This window comes from Psammomys obesus, unplaced genomic scaffold, assembly GCF_907164565.1.
Source record: "Psammomys obesus unplaced genomic scaffold, mPsaObe1.curated_primary_1811, whole genome shotgun sequence".
NCBI classification, from domain to species: Eukaryota; Metazoa; Chordata; class Mammalia; order Rodentia; family Muridae; genus Psammomys; species Psammomys obesus.
The window spans coordinates 12,104,618-12,122,687 of record NW_026592510.1 but is presented as its reverse complement, the minus strand read 5'-3'; the positions used below and the strand labels follow the sequence as shown (position 1 = coordinate 12,122,687).

Here is an 18,070-nt window from a genome sequence, read left to right as displayed (position 1 = left end):
AGGAGAGGAGAGGAGAGGAGAGGAGAGGAGAGGAGAGGAGAGGAGAGGAGAGGAGAAAGGAAAGGAAAGGAAAGGAAAGGAGAAAGGAAAGGAAAGGAAAAAGGAAAGGAAAAGGGGAAAGGAAAGGAAAGGAAAAAGGAAGGAAAGGAGGGGAGGGGAGGAGAGGAGAGAAGAAAGGAAAGGAAAGGAAAGGGGAAAGGAAAGGAAAAGGGAAAAAAAGGAAAGGAAAAAATAATGTCATCAATTTCATTTTATCTTTTGTGTGTGTGGCTATCATAAAATAATAATGCATGTGGGCCCCTAGCACATTTCTACTGGACAGTGTTGGTCAAAGTGTGTTTTGTGGGGGTGAGGTGGGGGAGTCAGGGGTTTGCTCTTGTGGTTTTGAGACAGGGCTTCATTAGGTAGTCTGGCTGGCTCCAGAACTCTGTATGTAAACCAGGCTGGCTTCAACCTCACAGAGATCTACTTGCTCCTACCTCCTATATGCTGGGAGTAAAGGCTTACACCATCATGGCCAGCCCTGTTGCTGTAAATTTAAACATAATTAATTATGTTTCATTAATTTTTAAAACTTGGTAAATTAATTTTTAAAACTTATATATTCCACTTTTCTTATACATCGATTGTCATTTGGAGAATGATAGGAAGGGTTGTAAAACAATTAGGACTAAAGAATCTTTCCTAAGTGTGAAATTCGTTAAAAACACCTTTCTGAGCGCTCAGTGTTACATAAACAACTGTTGTTGGATAAGGAAAAAGGAAAACAGCTGTGTGGGTAATCCTGCTCTAAGACGTTTGAACAACATAATGCTCCAGCGTCTCTGGTAATACCTTAGTCACTGGGGCATATTGGGAAAGTCGGTCTTTCGTACTTCTTCTTAAAACTAAATATCGATGTTAAAACAAATTATAGTGATACCCTTTTATCTACAGGCAACACACTCCAGCGGATACCCAAAGCTGTGAATGGTTCCAAACCCTTATGTACTTGTCTATGATACTGTCAGTCAGTCTGGTAACTAAGACAACAACTAGCACGGAGGTAGCAGATACAGCGTGGATACGCTGGGCAAAGCAGAGCTCCGCCTGACAGGATGGACTAGGACAGCATGCACCCAGAACTGCACCGGTGTAGAGCCAATGAAGTGCTTATTTCGGGAGGCTGTTCTTCAGTATCTCACCACAGGGCCTCAGATTCTTGTTAGCTATGCATAACTGAGCCATCGAAAGCAAAGCTGTGGAAGAGAAGACCACTCTCTCCCTTCCCAGCTTCATTTGTTTCATGAGGATGGATGGGTTAGAACACAGAATGCACCAGCTCCTTAAAATTGAACCTAAGAGAAATACTCTCTTTTTGGTGATTTCCATTTCCTACCGGGTAGTATCCAGTCCAACAACATAGAGCAGAATGTTTGCTGCCCGGCCCCATGGAATGTGAGCCTTGCTTCCCAGTGGAGAAGGACAGCCATCTCACTCTTAGCTAAGCAGCCTCCTCTTCTCAGGTAGACTTTGAGTAGTAAAGAACTGAATCTCCCCTTCCATAGTAGCATCACTGTTTCCCAGCGTTCACCAAGTTCAAGTCATGTCCTGTCTCTCCAGCATGTTGCAGCTCCCCCTCCTGCCCCTTCTGCCCCCCACAGGCACCCATTCAGATCCAGACTAAGCCCCGAGACTTTAAGCAGCTATCTGATAGGCTCACCTAATTGTTAGTAGCAACCAATAATTAACCTCTCTACCCATTTTGTTATTTTTATAATTGCCATCATTATTAATAACCACAGGGATACAGATAACCTGGAGACTTCACTAGACCATCTTCCCAATCAGACATGAGTCTCAGGGAACACCTGCAGTCCTTGGTCACGTTGAGGCCAGCCACTCTGTGCTAATTCATGGTTGACTGTTCTGAAGAATCCTTTGTGACTTGGTGCATTGGTTGTCATCGATGGAACCCAGCCAGGCCAGACTGTGCTTTAATTTATGACTCCTTTTTGTTTCTCAGAACAAAGGCAGAGTTAGATCAAGAAGCCTTGATCAGCGGCAATCTGGCTACAGAAGCTAATTTAATCATACTGGATATGCTGGAAAACATCATCCAGGTGAGCACAAAACACACCCCATCTAGCCAGCTCATGGATGCATTTCTTGGAATGGGAAAGGGAATTCTTCACTGAAAATTGAGAAAGATGTGAACATGATTGCAGATGCCTTTATAAAACTAAAGAGGGGGTGTTTGGAATTTATGGAAGTGCCTACCTTGCAGATTCCAGAGATGCCAGACATCCTCTGGGTTCTCTGACTTGCTACTCCCTTGGAAAGAGTTAGGTGTTGGAGGAGCTGATCCTCAAAGTTAACTTGGCCCAAGTATATGCTAGATTTATAAGGGAGACAGAGGGCATGTAGTGGGGCACCTGCAACAGCATGGTAACTCAATTTCTCCTGGTAGGTGAGTTCCAATTGGAAAATGCACTAGCTAGGATAGGAGTTGCTGATGGCATAAGGAAAATTGGGATCCCCCTCTTGGGGTTTTTAGTCTTCATAATAAAAGAACTTAAGGGTGAATTCAGGTAAAAACTGAAGGACAATTTTATTAGCATTTTTAAGAAAAATCTCTAACGCTGACAAGCTGCAAATCACAGCTGCTGCTCAGAGGAGGAACATGAAGGAGAAAAGGAAAAGCTATTCCATCTAAGCTAGCATAGAGGTTAGGCACATGACAGATAAGCAGTCACATGGCAGGGAGCCCAGAACGCTGGCAAACCCCAAAGTGTTAGGGGAAAATATGACCAGAAAAGAGAGAAAGAGAAAAATGAGAAGTTACACTTTTCTGAATAAATTAGAAAAGCAGACAGATGTACAAAGCTTTGTGACTTTGACCCAATAAGCCATTGTGGTCATGGTGGGGATTTGAGGAAGGAAAAGCACACTATTTCATTAAAGGACTAATTATTCTGCCCATCTCTTTAGCACTGCTTAAGTTGAGCCTACCACCCAATGGGTGATCTCTTGGCCAAGTGATTTACAATCTCAGCTAGAATGTCAGGCCTTCATACAACCAGAGATAATATTCTCTTAACCAGAAATTTTCCCTTAATGGGTTTTTATTTCTACTCTAACTTATTGGTTGCAACAGGTTAAAAAAAAAAAGTGCTAAGTATGACAAATGGTGTCTCTTTTGGACTCATATTGCTGAAGGACAGTCATTTGAATTTGCTATCGCTGCTATAGGAAAGTAATAGTCAGCCCTCCATTTGCTATAGTTCACATCCTCAGACTTAACCCAGAAACCACTGATGGAAAATATTTAGGAATAAAAATACATCCACACTGAACTTGTGCATACTTCTTATTTTTCCATCATTGTTCCCTAAACAACACAGAATAACAGCTGTGGGAATGGCGTTTCTATGTTGTATTAGGTACCAAAATAAGCTGGGAATGACTTGAAGTACATGAGAGCATTGTATTTTACATGCAAATACCACCCCTTTTTACAGGAGGAACCTGAGCATCCAAGGATGACTCAAATATCTTTTGAAAGTTTCTTAACCTTGGTACCCTAAATGTTTAGCCTCACATTGATGGTATCTTTGTACAAGGTATTTCTGAGAGCAGTGTACCTGGTACCAAGCCTCAAAATTATTTGTAGTTTCCTAAGAAAGTTGAAATATAGAAAATGCTTTTTATTATTCTTCTTGTTAGCCCTTCTGTAGCCAATAAATAGGCTGCCAATTTAGAAGACATGGCTGCCACCAAGAAGCCCTTTGCACTTGAAGCTCAAAGTCATCTTTGAAACACCGGCAGAAAATCATGCTTACAAAGAAAGACTATTTCAAAAGCCATGACCCAGGCTGGAGGCAGATGAACCATAAAACTGGTTTAATATCCCAAATTGAGAACAAATCTCTAGTTTTGAGAAAAGGTCATTGGGAGAGAGGGTTTAGGTGCTCCTGATTGTTAATGAATGATGTACATAGCGGCTCACCGAACCCTTAGAACTTCCAGCGGAGAAGAAGGCATAGCAGTTCTCCAAGATAGTCAGCAGTAGCCTCTCCTGCCCTCAGCCTTGTTCAGTGATGCTGTTCTTCACCCCCAGGCAAGCTCCGCCCTGGACTGTAAAGACAGCCTGCTGGGAGGTGTCCTTCGAGTCCTGGTGAATTCCCTGAGCTGTGATCAGAGCACCACCTACCTGACTCACTGTTTTGCAACTCTCCGAGCCCTCATTGCCAAGGTAAACACGGGATGCTTGTTTTCTCACTTTTAATTAAGAGTGTGATTCTTGTCGGACAGCATGAAGTAAGAGTCTTCTCCCTAAGAAAGTAGACACAGCGATTCTCAAGAACTCATGGTGGGGAAGCCAAACAGTGGCTCTGATACTTGAAATATGGACCTAACTATAGAAACTTCAAATGGCCACTCACTGAAAGCCTGTGACATGAGAGCAAAAATCAATCGAGACACTACAGTTTCTCTTCTTTCATTAATACCTTAAACAGTGAGATTCAGTCCTGTGCCTGATTCTCATTAGTAAAGGTGACAAAAAAAAAAAAAAATGATCATACTAAGATGCTGGCAGATGCCTGGGAAGTATTTCTGCTTAGTACTCTGTTAAGATTATTTTTCTTCTTTGTGGGAAATCATAGTGGGTGCCTTCTACATAGGGTCTTGTGAATTTACAAAGTGGAAGTCTGCAGCCCACTGTTATAATACTTTTCTCTTTCTTAGTCACCAATATTTCCCAAGGAACCCATGAGACACAAATAAGTCCTTCAGCACTGTGACTCATTCACCAGCGAGCGCAACCTGGCTAACAATGAAGTTAATGACATAGCCCTTACCTCAGCTATTGACTCACAATTAAGTGGACGTCATCACTTATCTCCATTGTCTGACACATGTAGCCCGTTTTGTTTATGGAGCACTACATTAACCCTTCAGGCTCTCTGCTTGTCCAAACAGACATTTGCATGTTGTAGCAGACAGACAGAGAGCTTGGGAGAGTGTCCAATGATGCCTAATAGCCCCCTGTGCCTCTTCCAGTTTGGAGATCTGCTGTTCGAGGAGGAGATGGAGCAGTGTGCCGACCTGTGTCAGCGAGTGCTACATCACTGCAGCAGCAGCATGGACGTCACAAGGAGCCAAGCCTGCGCCACCCTCTACCTCCTCATGCGGTTCAGTTTCGGAGCCACCAGTGTAAGCACAGGCTAGCAGGGTGGCCCAGAAATCAGGAGGGAACATGAATGCAAGGCAGAGGTAGAGGGGAGCTTTGCAGTGTAGCTTTCACTTCTGCCCTGTGAGGAAGACACCAGGGAGTCTGCAGATAGGCACAGCATTTGAGAGTGGAGGCAGGACCACAGGGCGCGGTGCTTCTGTCTGTGACAGGACAGACACAGGGCCAGGTTCGAGATTCAGAAAAGTGTAACCTCTTCTAAAGTCTAAATCAGTACCAGTTCTCAATGGTACCAAGAGAATGTGTGGATAAGAAGAGTAAATTATTATTGTTGTCATCTAGACCTGGGGTGAGAAAGGATCTGTACCTCTGGCTTCCTGGAGCTCACTGTATAGACCAGGCTGACCTGAAACTCACAGAGATCTGTCTGCCTCTGCCCCCCAAGTGCTGGGATTAAAGGTGTGCACCATCAGGCGTGGCTTGGACCTGAATTTTAAGTGAAACAGCTATTTCATAGCAAACCTTTGCTTTAGTCTGTGTATATTTAAGAATGTATGCTGGGGGGTTGTTTGTTGTCATGTCAGCATCTTTTTAAAAATGTTGTAAAGCTGGGTGCAGACTTAATCCTAGCACTCAGATCTCTGAGTTTGAGACCAGTGTGGTCTACAGAGTAAGTTCCAGGATAGCCAGGGCTACCCAGAGAAACCCTCTCTTAGAAATGAGAAAGAGACAGAGAGTCAGACAGAGAGACAGAGACACACAGAGAGATTATGTTTTATACTAAACTCTGTAAAAGAAGATCTTTAACCTCAGAAAAAAATTTGCAGACGGAGTGGGGATCAGATAAATGGGCCTAGAGAAGAAATGGGGGCTCCTTGGGGTTTTGTTTTGCTTTTGTCTTATTTTTTAACTGATTAACATTGACCCCTCAATGCTAACAGCTTACTTTACTACTGAGTTATACCCCTGGCCCTGGTCCTCATGATATGTTAGGGAGAAGTGTAGGACATTTAAAAGCCTATAGGACATGCTCCCTTGGGTGGCTGTGCTTTTCCACAGTCCTGGCAGAAAAGAAGATGCAAAAAGCTACTGCTTACTTCAAATCCAAAAATCTCAAAAGTGCTGCCTCAAGCCCAGCCTGGTCTACAGAGCTAGTTCCAGGACAGCCAGTTACACAGTGAAACCCTGGCTCAAAAAGCAAGCAAACAAACAACAACAACAAAGTGCCGCCTCGGAAGTTTCTAAGAAGAGACTCTTGGCACCAAAGCATATATCCTGTGACCAACTTTATAATAATATTTCAGTCTTGCAGCATGGCGGCAGCGCAAACACAATGAAAATTTAAAGGGAGCTTGACAGATTTATGGGAGCATACGATCCATCCAAGCCTCTTCAACAGTAATGTGAATATTGTGCAGAGTGTAGCTCAGAATTTATTGAGAGAAAAGGAAATGCTTAAGACTGGAATGAACGGGGGAGCGGGAGGAGGAGGGGAAGACTGGAATGAAAGAAACACTGGGAGAGCTGTTTGTGTCTAGCCCTGGAGCTTCCCATTAATTACTTGCTGACTGTCTCTTGTTTGCTTAATCTTTTCTGATGCAGAATTTTGCAAGAGTAAAGATGCAGGTAACCATGGCACTGGCATCCTTGGTAGGCAAAGCACCAGACTTCAACGAAGAGCACCTGAGAAGGTCCTTGAGGACAATTCTGGCCTATTCAGAAGAGGACATGGCTATGCAGACAACTCCTTTTCCCATGCAGGTAGACCCAGGAACATACCTTGTCTTCTGCATGAGTTTAAGATTAACCAGTAATAAGGATACACATTTGTGGTTTTGCATATAAGATTATATATATATATATATTATACCTGTGATTTGCAGATATTTATAACCTGTCCTGTATTTGCATGTTCTCGGTGCTTAAGAAATACAATACATACACCATTGTCCTCAACTTCAAGATGTCAGGAGTCTATTTGGAGCGCATAGTCCCAAAACAGTAAGAGCCTACCCAAGAAAAGTAGTGACAAATACTGTATAAGACTTCAGAAAGGAAGTACAGGGTTAGATGTACCACTCCAAAAAGGATGGATGGATGGATAGATAGATAGATAGATAGATAGATAGATAGATAGATAGATAGGCAGAGCAAGGGGTGATTAAAGAAGAAATAGTGGTCTGGAAATATAGGAGTGGAGAGGAGTCAAATTCCTAAGGGTAGAATTTGGGAAGAGGAAAGTAATGAGCATGGATGAAAATGGTTTGTGTGTAAGACAGACAAGGAAGGTCCCAATTAAGAAGAGCTTGTAAACAAGATTAGGACTAAAAAGACAGGGTGGACAGTTACACTTCTGCCCTGTTGCAGTGCTCAAGGGAGATGCGGCCTGTCTGCCTTTAACTCCAGCCCCTAGCCTACTCTGTGGTAGGTTCTCACAACCTGATCACACAGAGCACTAAAGTACCAAGTTTAAGCTCAAGGTGCTGAGAGGGAGAAAGATGCTACGCTGCTTCATGGGTCCCAGGACCATATCAGCTGCAGGCCTTGGGATACACAGATGAAAATGCCCAGAAGACTGTTTTGAATTCCCTCCACCTTGGATCCCTGCCTCTGTCTAAGCAAAGCCTTACCCTGCACGTCACTGTTCACAGTTTTCTTTTTTGTGCAGGTGGAGGAACTTCTCTGCAATCTAAACAGCATTTTATATGATACAGTGAAAATGAGGGAATTCCAGGAAGACCCAGAGATGCTCATGGACCTCATGTACAGGTAAACTCTCCCAGGTAGATAGAAAGGGCAATGTTATTGGGCATGGTGGTGCACACCTTTAATCCCAGCACTCAGGAGGCAGAGGCAAGTGGAGCTGTGTGAGTTCAAGGTTACACTGGTCTACAGAGCAAATTCTAGGACAGCCAAGGCTACACAGAGAAACCCTGTCTTGATTAAAAGGAAGGAAGGGAGGGAGGGAGGGAGGGAGGGAGGGAGGAAGGAAGGAAGGAAGGAAGGAAGGAAGGAAGGAAGGAAGGAAAGAAGGAAAAAAGGAAGGAAAAGGAAAGGAAAGGCATATTTGTTAAGTCTGGTTATTTGTCTCAATGGGGTTTCATTTTTATTTTATTTCTATGGATATTTTGTTGGCATATGCACCATGTGCATATCTGGGGCCCATGGAGGCCAGGAGTGGGCATCAAATCTCCTGGGGCTGGAGTTATAAATGGTTATGAGCCACCATGTGGGTGATGGGAATCCAGCCCCGGTCCTCCAGAAGAACAATGAGTGCTCTTGACCACTATACCATCTCTAAAGCCCTAGAGGAGCACTTTCTGATGTCATTATCATAGCTAACATGGGTATAACAGTTTGGGGGTAACATGCAAAAATACATGAACACTAATGGAAAACTGGAGTTGGTTCATTCATAATTTTTCAGAAAGATCTCCTTCACTTAAAATTCAATGTTTATTTTAAATATTATCTACTGTCTAGGATGAGAGAAAAGAATCACTGGCTGTTATATGAATTGATTCCCACATGCTTGTGTTGCAATAGGATTCATAACCACAGACCTTTTTACCTTAGAAGTCACTGTGTACCTTAATCCCTTTGTCTAGTAGTTTTGGGAGAAATTCCTTACAAAAGTAAAAGTACTTTGATCTGTCATAAGAGGGATAGTACTTCGTCCTCATTTATAACTTTGAGATAAAAGAAAGGAAATTTCTTGAGTTCCATGAAAATGAACATCATTTTATCAGAGGACTTCTAAGTGTTCTTTCTCAGCATCCGGCACTCCCTACTCACCTAGGATTGAATGAAATGTTTACCTTTTCTCTTATTTTCTGAAACTGTAAATAAAAATATTATGGGGGGAATAAAGCTTACCAAAAAGGGGTGGGGAGATCCTGGAGAGATGGCTCAGAGGTTAAGAATACTGGTTGCTTTTCCAGAGGTCCTAAGTTCAATTCCCAGCGACCACATAGTGGCTCACAACCATCGATAATGGGATCTGGTGCCCTCTTCTGGCACACAGGCATACATGCAGGCAGAACACCAGATACATAATAAATAAATAAATCTTAAAAAAAAAAAAAAAAAAAAGAAAGAAAGAAAAAGAAGGAAGAAGAAGAAAATCAAAGTGCCTTTCGTGTAAGAGTGGTGCCATTGCAAGGTTACACATGAAACTTTCTCACTCTGTCTTCAGAATTGCCAAGAGCTACCAGGCATCTCCTGACCTGCGGCTGACCTGGCTCCAGAACATGGCAGAGAAACACACCAAGAAGAAGTGCTTCACAGAGGCTGCCATGTGCCTGGTACATGCAGCTGCCTTGGTGGCGGAGTACCTGAGCATGCTGGAGGACCACAGCTACCTGCCCGTGGGCAGCGTCAGCTTTCAGGTGGGACAGGTGCCGCTTTCGTTAGATCAGCACCCAGCCGGGAGCAAGGGCTTCCACCTGATGGGCACTGCCACAGTCACCTGAGGTGTTTCTGGACCTTACAAAGGGAGAAACCAAGGCTGTTCCCTCCATTAATATATCTGGTTGCCACAGTTGAAAACTCCTGTGTTAAAGTGTTATCACTGCCTTGTCTAATGGCTTCACCGTCTTTTCAAACATATTCATTACAGAAATGATACTTAGAGTAACAGGAGCTGTGGGAGATACTCAGACCTTTTAGAGATTTGACCATCCCCATAAGCCTGTGAAGCAGGTAGATAAGGAAGATAGTGTTACTTCCATTTCATAGAAACAAGACAGCAATTTTTAAAGATCATTTAAACTCTTTCTGAAGCGTTTGTATTTGGCTTATGTACTGGCAAGGAGGGAGCACTGGCATAATGACTACCTCACAGTCCAGTCCCTCGATTCTGTTCCCCGAGTTTGTGGGATTCCACTCTTGTCCAAAATTAAGAAAGAATCAAATTAGCCAGGCGATGGTGGTGCACGCCTGTAATTCCAGCAGAGGTGGATGGATCTCTGTGAGTTCGAGGCCAGCCTGGTCTACAGAGTGAGCTCCAAGACATCCTGTCTCGGAAAAAAAAAAAAAAAAAAAAAAAAAAAAAGAATCAAATTGACCTGAGATGGGAAAGAAATGGCTGAATGGATGCTTTCTGAGGCTAACCCGAAAGTTACCCAACAAGGGCAAATTGTACCAGATCTGAAAGCTTAGGCGGACCACCTAATGGATTGCTGTTACTCTGTGGTTTAATGTGCTATTTAGAGGGCAGAAAGCCCCCAACAGAAAGTGTTATGAGTAGCTTCTCTTAAAGAGATATAGTCTGTAGAGATGACCATACCTGCAGCTACGGACACCAGACTGCAGGCGTGGGTCCATGTCTAAGTCTCGTTTGTATTGTTCTTGTTTGACCTTCCCTGGCTGATTGTATGAAAGGCTTTGTTCTCATTATTGTTCTTCAACATACTTTTGTGATGCTTTGTAAAGGGGAAAGAAAAGACGATTCTCAGTAGCTTTCCCAGGCTTAGAGAGAAAGACACTGAAACTATAGCTGGTGGAGCCCAGAGCTTCTGGTTTCTAGAAGCCTGTTCATCTGCAACCTGGGCTTTCTCTCAGGTCATTGCTGTCTCCTTTCTTACAGTCCTCAGCAACAAAAGTATTTGCTCTTTAATTTCATTCTCAACGGATAAATTTTAGTCTCAATTTGTAAATCCTTGTTATAAAAGCCCAGTTAAATTCTCATTTAGAAGCATAAAAGTATTACATCTGATTTTGAGCCAAGTGAATAAGAAAGTTTTTTTTAATGTTTTAAGCACATCTGCTTCATTTAAGCAGCTTATTTTAATCACTTACTGTTACTGCACTGTTCTAGGACTGCCCCTCCAGCTCCTCCAAGACACCGAGACTTGTCCCTTTTTATTGAACTGTCATCCCCTTTTCTTTCTTCATCTACTACACTATTTCTTACAGACCTTTTATGCCTTTTCCTACTTGCTGTATTTTATTTACTACTTAATGCCTTAAAAATTAATCAGATTTTTACTTTTATGTTTAATAAGCCTTACTTTATCCTTATTTTACTTAGACTTTGGTTGACTTTCTTATTCTAATAGGCAGGTGCCAAAGTGAGATAAAATGTCAGAATCCCTGGGGAAGTCTACATTATCCTTCCATGGGAGTGTACAGATCTATCTTTTCACGTATCTTCATTCATTCCTTCTTGTTCGGTTTGTTTGATAGTGTTGCTGTTGCTATTTGAAACAAGGTCTCATGATGTAGCCGTGGCCAGCCTGGCGTTTGATAGGTAACCCAGGATAGCCTCGAATTCACAGAGATCTGCCTGCCTGATGCCACTCAAGTTCTGGAATTAAAGGCATGCGCCACCACGTGTAGCTATCCATTTCTTCTTTTACAGAGTATTCACTGTACATTTATCCTGTCCACGTGAACTTTATATTCTAACCAGAGATATCCTATAACTAACTGTTCTATTCCTTGTTTTATAACAATTAATAATAAATAGAATTATAAAGGAATTAGAATTATAAAGATGCTGTGAGCCTGTGTAGTGTGGCCCAGATGGGGTCGGGGAAACGATGGAGATTGTGAGAAGGAAGGTGGAAGGAACTGTGAAGTGTGAGGGCCTCTTAACATGCAGAACGTGAAGAGCCAGATGTTTCTGGATACATTCTCCCATGCTGGTGCCTATGGGAGAATTCTTATTTCTCTCCAAAGAACCCTACGAAGTCAGTTTGGAAATGGGTGCTTGAAAGTGAGTGAAACCAAGCCCACACTAACCTAAGGTGACATGGAATTGATCAGCCTCTATGGGGAAATCAGCCCTCGGTAGTACTTGCCAGTCTAGGCCTAGGGAACCAAACTCATCCGACCAAGGTGTTGTCACCAGCTCTTGTCCTAGCCCTCTGTGGAGTGGGCGTCATTCTTCATAGGAAGAATTTCTACACTAATGATGCTGGATTAAGATTCAAGAAATCTCTCCTTTCTACAAGTTGCAGAGAAAGTCTCAGGGCATGTTACTGGTCAGAACCAGTAACGTCATGTGTTTATCCCTGAGCCAATCAGAATGGTCAAAGTAGTAGGATGGTCTGTTTATCTATGCCAAAGTCACAGGTCACACTGAACATTACCAGTGTTTTTCTAAAAGGAAATGGGAATATTTTATGTGACAGAAGAATGAAGGAATTCAGTGTTAGTAACAGTTATGCTCTGCTAATGGCTTTTTCTCTTCCCTCCCTTCCTTCATTCCTCTCTCACCCTCTTTCTTTCTTTGACTGGTCTTGAACTCACAGGGATCCATCTGCCTCTGTGAATTTTACCTCCCAAGTGCTGGGATTTTAGGCTTGGGCCACCATGCCTGGCTCTACTGCTGATTTCTTAAATATTCTGCTTTAGTTTTTAATTTCACTGTACTCCAATAAATTAAGCCTTTGGGAAAGACTTGTAAAGTGGAGATAATATTCAGGAGAAATAACTGGGAAGGCACTGAGGTCCAAGCCACTGAGATCATTGGAATTCTATCCCTGGAGTGCAAACAATACTGATCTCACAAACAGATACAATGTGTGCTCAAATACTGCTGTTACTTTTGCCTCCCTGGCTCTGAAGCCAGGAATGTCAGCCCAGCATCTTTTTCCCTATGACTTACCGCTGCTGAGCTGCCCAGCTCATACTTATTCCTGCACAGGTAGAAAATCCACATAGAGCTCCAGTAGTACTGGTGTCAAAGATTAGATTCTTTGAGCTGTATTTCTTGTCCCTTCTATTGGTGCATTGTAATAATCCAGATTGGAAAGACTGGTCACAGAGGACTTTGAAAAGCCATTTTGTGTTCATAGTTCCAAAATAACTATGTACGGATAGGTCATGGGGTCTGCCTCTTTATGGATTCCTAAAGGTGATTCCCTTGATCTTGTTAGCCAAGTCAGAAGGCAGAAAAACGTTTATTTCACGAAGTGCATCTGAGCAGTTGGTAGCGGCTGGCTGGAGCACTATGCTGAGGGTTTTGAGGTATATCGGACTCCAGGGAACAGAGGGTTATTGTTGAGTTATGCCTGCTGTGTGCAGTAGGAAGGAGTGGCCTGTGTGCAGCTCCTGCACAGCGGAGGTTTCCCATTTCTTCCTACGCCATACGCACCCCTCCACAGCTGTAAGCCAAGAAAGGCCCTTGGCCTATCAGAAGTACTAACATCACTGCCAAGACCAGAGCTTGGATGAGGCAAGCAGGATATGTGTAACACAAAATGTAAAGAGAAACTCACCGTCACCGTCAACCCAGTCCCAAGTCAGCAGTTTCATGATCCTGAACATGAGTGCTTCCTGAAGCTTTGTGCCCTGGGTTTCCCATTGGAGCCACTCAGCTCCAGACATTCTATTTTCTGTTAAGAGCCTCTCATGTCCAGAGTTTATACAAAGGAAAAGCACATAGAAACAAAAGGAGAGTGCAGCTTCCGAGCTCCATGAAAGCAGCCTTGAGAAGACACTCTCAATCATTACTTTCCTATGTAATATTATGGTTATTTAGCCCAAGGTCAAGACAGCACAAGCAGCATGCTTCATCAGATCTCCCCAAAGCCAAAGGTTCACGCAGCTGGCAAAACAGGAATCCATTTTCTGCTCACCAGACTTGCCCTTTTAAAAATCTAAGACTCTCTTTATTTGTCCGTTAGGGTTATCTCACTAACAGTGAGGTTGTTTCAGCTAAGCTGTTGTTACAGTAAAGAGTCCTTTCTAAAAAGTTCCTTTATGATTGAAAATTATGGAGTTTGATGACAAGTTTGCTCAGTGTGACCTTTCAAAATAAATGGCTCATGTGGATGGAATCATAGACTCACTGTAACCACGGTCTGGTGAAGGTCGTAGGGCGTAGCATCTTTATCCTCCAATCTGTCTGGGGTTGGTGATCTCTTATTTGTCATGTCCTCCATTCTCTGGACTCACATTGGGTTCTCTTTCAGAATATCTCTTCCAATGTACTTGAGGAGTCTGCAGTCTCTGACGATACCTTGTCTCCTGATGAGGATGGCGTGTGCTCTGGCCGGTACTTCACCGAGAGTGGTCTGGTGGGCCTCCTGGAGCAGGCTGCAGAGCTCTTCAGCACGGTCAGTGCCTAAAGGGCTCAGACGGCCCTTCCTCCACTCACAGGGCCATGTAAGACAGGGCGGGGCCAGGCCCAGCGATGACTTCCATGTCCACAGCTGCATTGGCTCTCCAAGGGAGGAGAGAAAGCCTTTTATCGTGGAGTTACTCTTATTTCCACTGAGTGCTCATTGGCCAGGAGCAGTTTCACGGTGTTATTTCCATTTAAGCCACAGAGAGGTGAGACAGCTTGCCCCAGGTTACACAATGAGAGATGACTGTGGCATATTCTCACTCCCTCATTTTCTCACTAAATAGGGGAGGAGCCACTGCGGTATTCATGGGATCCATGACATCTTCCCTCTGATACTAAACTGATCTTCAAGACCATACAGACCAGTGCAGCTCAGAGAGATGGGACAGCAAAAGCCACGGAGCCATCCCTTAGCACAATCTGGGTCTGACTCCTAGGAAGAGAAAAAGCATAGAAAGCCCACTGCAGTTAAGGTTGAAGGGACAAGCCACTCCTGCATTTCCATATTTAACATTGTCCTCCCCTCCCACCCAGTGAAGCCAAGTGAATTTAATACTCTATTTACCTGATCCCATTCTGTTCTTCTCCCTATATTATATTTTTATTTTCTACTCTTTGCCTCCAAAGCTCCACCTTATACTTTATTTGTATTCAAACTATTGTATTCATTGACTTTATTTTCCTATCTTTGTTTTCTATTTTAAAGATCAGGAAAAAAAAAAAGTTCTTTAATTTTTAGCTACAAAACTAGATAACTACATTTTTCCCATATACATATCATTGTACGTTTTCCATAGTCACACACACATATACACACACGCACACACACCACCCATACAGCTTTATTTTCTGAAATCTTAAAAAAATCAATTGTTTAGAATCCCATAAGCTCCCTTGAGGCTCTGCGTTTGGCTAGAGGAGAACCTCTGATAAGCTCAAAAGGCATAAGCCCACGTCTCCGAGCCCCTTAATGCCTGTGCCCTCTCCTCCCCAGTTTTCAGTTTGTGACAGGTGCCTCAGTAGTTAGTATCTCCATATAGGACCACTTAGCAGTGTGCCTGGTCTCCAAAGATGGAGACAGGCATGGGTCCCGTAAAGCACGGAGACGCTCTCTCTTATGCTGTTTGCATAATTAAGTCCGGTTCCTCTCCTGAAATTCCCAGTGCATTAAATAGTCTCCTCCTTCCCAGGGAGGCTTGTACGAGACGGTTAATGAAGTCTATAAGCTGGTCATCCCCATCCTGGAAGCACATAGAGATTTCCGGAAGCTGACCTCTACTCACGACAAGCTGCAGAAGGCCTTTGACAACATCATCAGTAAGGTAGGTGGGGGTGAGCCTGGCCCATCCAGGTTCTGTTACCTACTGTCAGGTCGCCCTGCGCTAGTGATGCACCACTATCTCCCTGGCTACAGATTCCCCCTGAGCTCATCATTGCTGTAACTCTCCATCAGACAAGGAAGGGCCGGCAGTACAGTGTGGCAGGTTGGGTTGCTTTAGAGCTAGGAAATGTGAGAATTTTACAAATTGAGTTAAATGAAGCTCCAGAGGTCTCTCGTGGAATTTCTTTTGTCATTGTTTCTGTGGTTTGTTATGTGAATACTAAATCTGCTTACCAGCCAGGTTTCTCTTAATGTCAGCTGTGGGAATGAAAGGTTTGCAGCCCAATAACCAGTCCTCTTAGCCCAGAGGATCACTGGCAGCAACACAGCTAAAGAGAACTCTCTTCTCCTGTGACAGGACCACAAGAGGATGTTTGGAACTTACTTCCGAGTTGGTTTCTATGGATCCAAATTTGGGGATTTGGATGAGCAGGAATTTGTGTACAAGGAGCCTGCAATTACAAAGCTTCCTGAGATCTCACACAGACTAGAGGTAAGAAAGTGATACTGTATGCTTGACCTTGTACATTCCCCAAAAACAAGGGAGAATATGTCACTTATATTTTTTAAAAAAATGCTCATTGCTGACCTCTGTAAAAATTTTCTACCTTGAATTTGTAGTATGAAGGTAGTAGGCAAGATTGTGAATACCATGAGATTTGAGCATTTTTCTCTTGAATGCTATGTGTGTTTTACAAAGCTTAAAATTTAAATCTTGACTAGTGATTTTCAAGACTGTATAAAATTCAGTCAGCATCCAGGCTTACTTACAGCCCCTTCCACACATCACCAGTATGTACCAACAGGCATTGGCTTTTTTACCTGAAGGTTTTCATCTCGATTTTGAACCAATCTGACCAAATTACAGACTCATTCTCTCCACCCCCCAATGGAGAATGAGGGTCATCTCCAAATAACATATCCCACTCACATATAAAGCAACTGAAAGTAGCTACAGCCAACCCCAGCTCCAGCCTGGCAGCTACACTAAGAAACAGAAAACAGTATCTCAAAGAACAAAGCAAAGGAACAGCATAGCGAAAAGTCGGGAAAACACAAGCAGAAATTGAGAGGAACAAACCCAAGAGTCCTCTCCGGCTGAGACACCAGGGGCCTGTGAAGAGCTGACTCCTAACCAATAACCCCCTGCTTATGCTGCCATGCTATCACTTTGGCTATGTCCCCACTTAAAGCTTAAAAACGTGTGTTGTCCGGTTGTTCCTTGTACTGTTCAGTCCTGCCAAATAAGGCAAGAGGACTCAACGCTGAGAGGCTATGGCCTAGTCAGGGTGGGCAGCTTGCCCAAGTCATTCACTGCATGACAAGGAAAACGAACCATTGGCCCCGGTTCTTAACCCCCTAATTCTGTGTCCTCTGCTTAAAATTAGGAGCATGTTTCTTGTCTCCTTGCACAATGTAGCTTGCCATGTTATGGGGAACCTGGCAACCTACAAATTTCCAGGGTACAAAATGCAAGAAGTAAACAGCGCCCTACCCATGGAGCTGCCTCCAGAATAAGATGAGGTTGGCTGAATTTGAGATCACGCATCTGTACTGTGGGGACGCATAAGTACTTGAGTGTGCTGAACTTCCTTATACTTTTATTTCTGTCTCAGGAAGTGCTTAAATTTGCTTCTTAGCTCAGAGGGACCATCAATAATCAACAAATCCTGCCTTGTGCTTGTTCCAAAGAATCGCATGCTTTCGAAATGAATCTTATATCCTGAACCTCTCTTCCCTAGGGATTTTATGGCCAGTGTTTTGGTGCAGAGTTTGTGGAAGTGATAAAAGACTCAGCTCCTGTGGATAAAACCAAGTTGGATCCTAACAAGGTATGGAGAAAATACAGTAAAAAACAGACATCAGATTCTACCCTGAAAGTGCAAAATAACAGTGTGGGTCTGGACTCTCCCAGTCCTTCCAGTGCAACCTAGTTTAGTTTAGTTTAGTTTAGTTTAGTTTAGTTTAGTTTAGTTTAGTTAGTAGTGAGTGGGGCGTATGCTCATGTATGCAGGTGCGCTCTCCCACACATGCCCACATGTGGAAGCTACAGGTTAGCATCATGAGTGCCTTATTTTTTCTGCCTCAGTTTCCCGCTTGGCCAGTAAGCAGAAGGATCTACCTGTCTCTACACCCCCCCAGTACCCCTTGCACCGGGGATGCACATTCGCAGTGCAGAGCCACACTTGGCTTTTTTTGTGGGTGCAGGGGACCTGAACTCAGGTTTTCATGCCTACACAGAAAGTAATTGACCCCGAGGCATTCCCTCAGCCCGTTTAGATTTTTTGAGACGTGTTCCTGCTATGTAGCTCAGGCTGGCTACACACCAGCTGTATGTTTATCTAAATCATTTCTTGTCATCCTCCTACAGCCCTTAGGAGTAGCTTTGGCTGTTTCTATTTTATAGATAAGAAAGTTGAATCTTAGAACAATTGAACAA

General features: G+C 43.4%; 1 protein-coding gene across 2 annotated transcripts in view; it reads left to right on the top strand.

Moving 5' to 3' along the window:
• Dock8 (dedicator of cytokinesis 8) overlaps window positions 1–18,070 on the top strand; it is a 160,335-nt gene that overhangs the window by 125,337 nt on the left and 16,928 nt on the right. For both annotated transcript variants that reach the window (XM_055613824.1, XM_055613823.1), the window contains exons 33-42: window positions 2,006–2,102; window positions 4,100–4,234; window positions 5,044–5,196; window positions 6,776–6,934; window positions 7,842–7,942; window positions 9,369–9,561; window positions 14,095–14,238; window positions 15,440–15,571; window positions 15,989–16,123; window positions 17,373–17,462. In XM_055613824.1, the coding sequence (XP_055469799.1) occupies window positions 2,006–2,102; window positions 4,100–4,234; window positions 5,044–5,196; window positions 6,776–6,934; window positions 7,842–7,942; window positions 9,369–9,561; window positions 14,095–14,238; window positions 15,440–15,571; window positions 15,989–16,123; window positions 17,373–17,462 (1,339 nt within the window). The remainder of the gene's footprint in view (window positions 1–2,005; window positions 2,103–4,099; window positions 4,235–5,043; window positions 5,197–6,775; window positions 6,935–7,841; window positions 7,943–9,368; window positions 9,562–14,094; window positions 14,239–15,439; window positions 15,572–15,988; window positions 16,124–17,372; window positions 17,463–18,070) is intronic.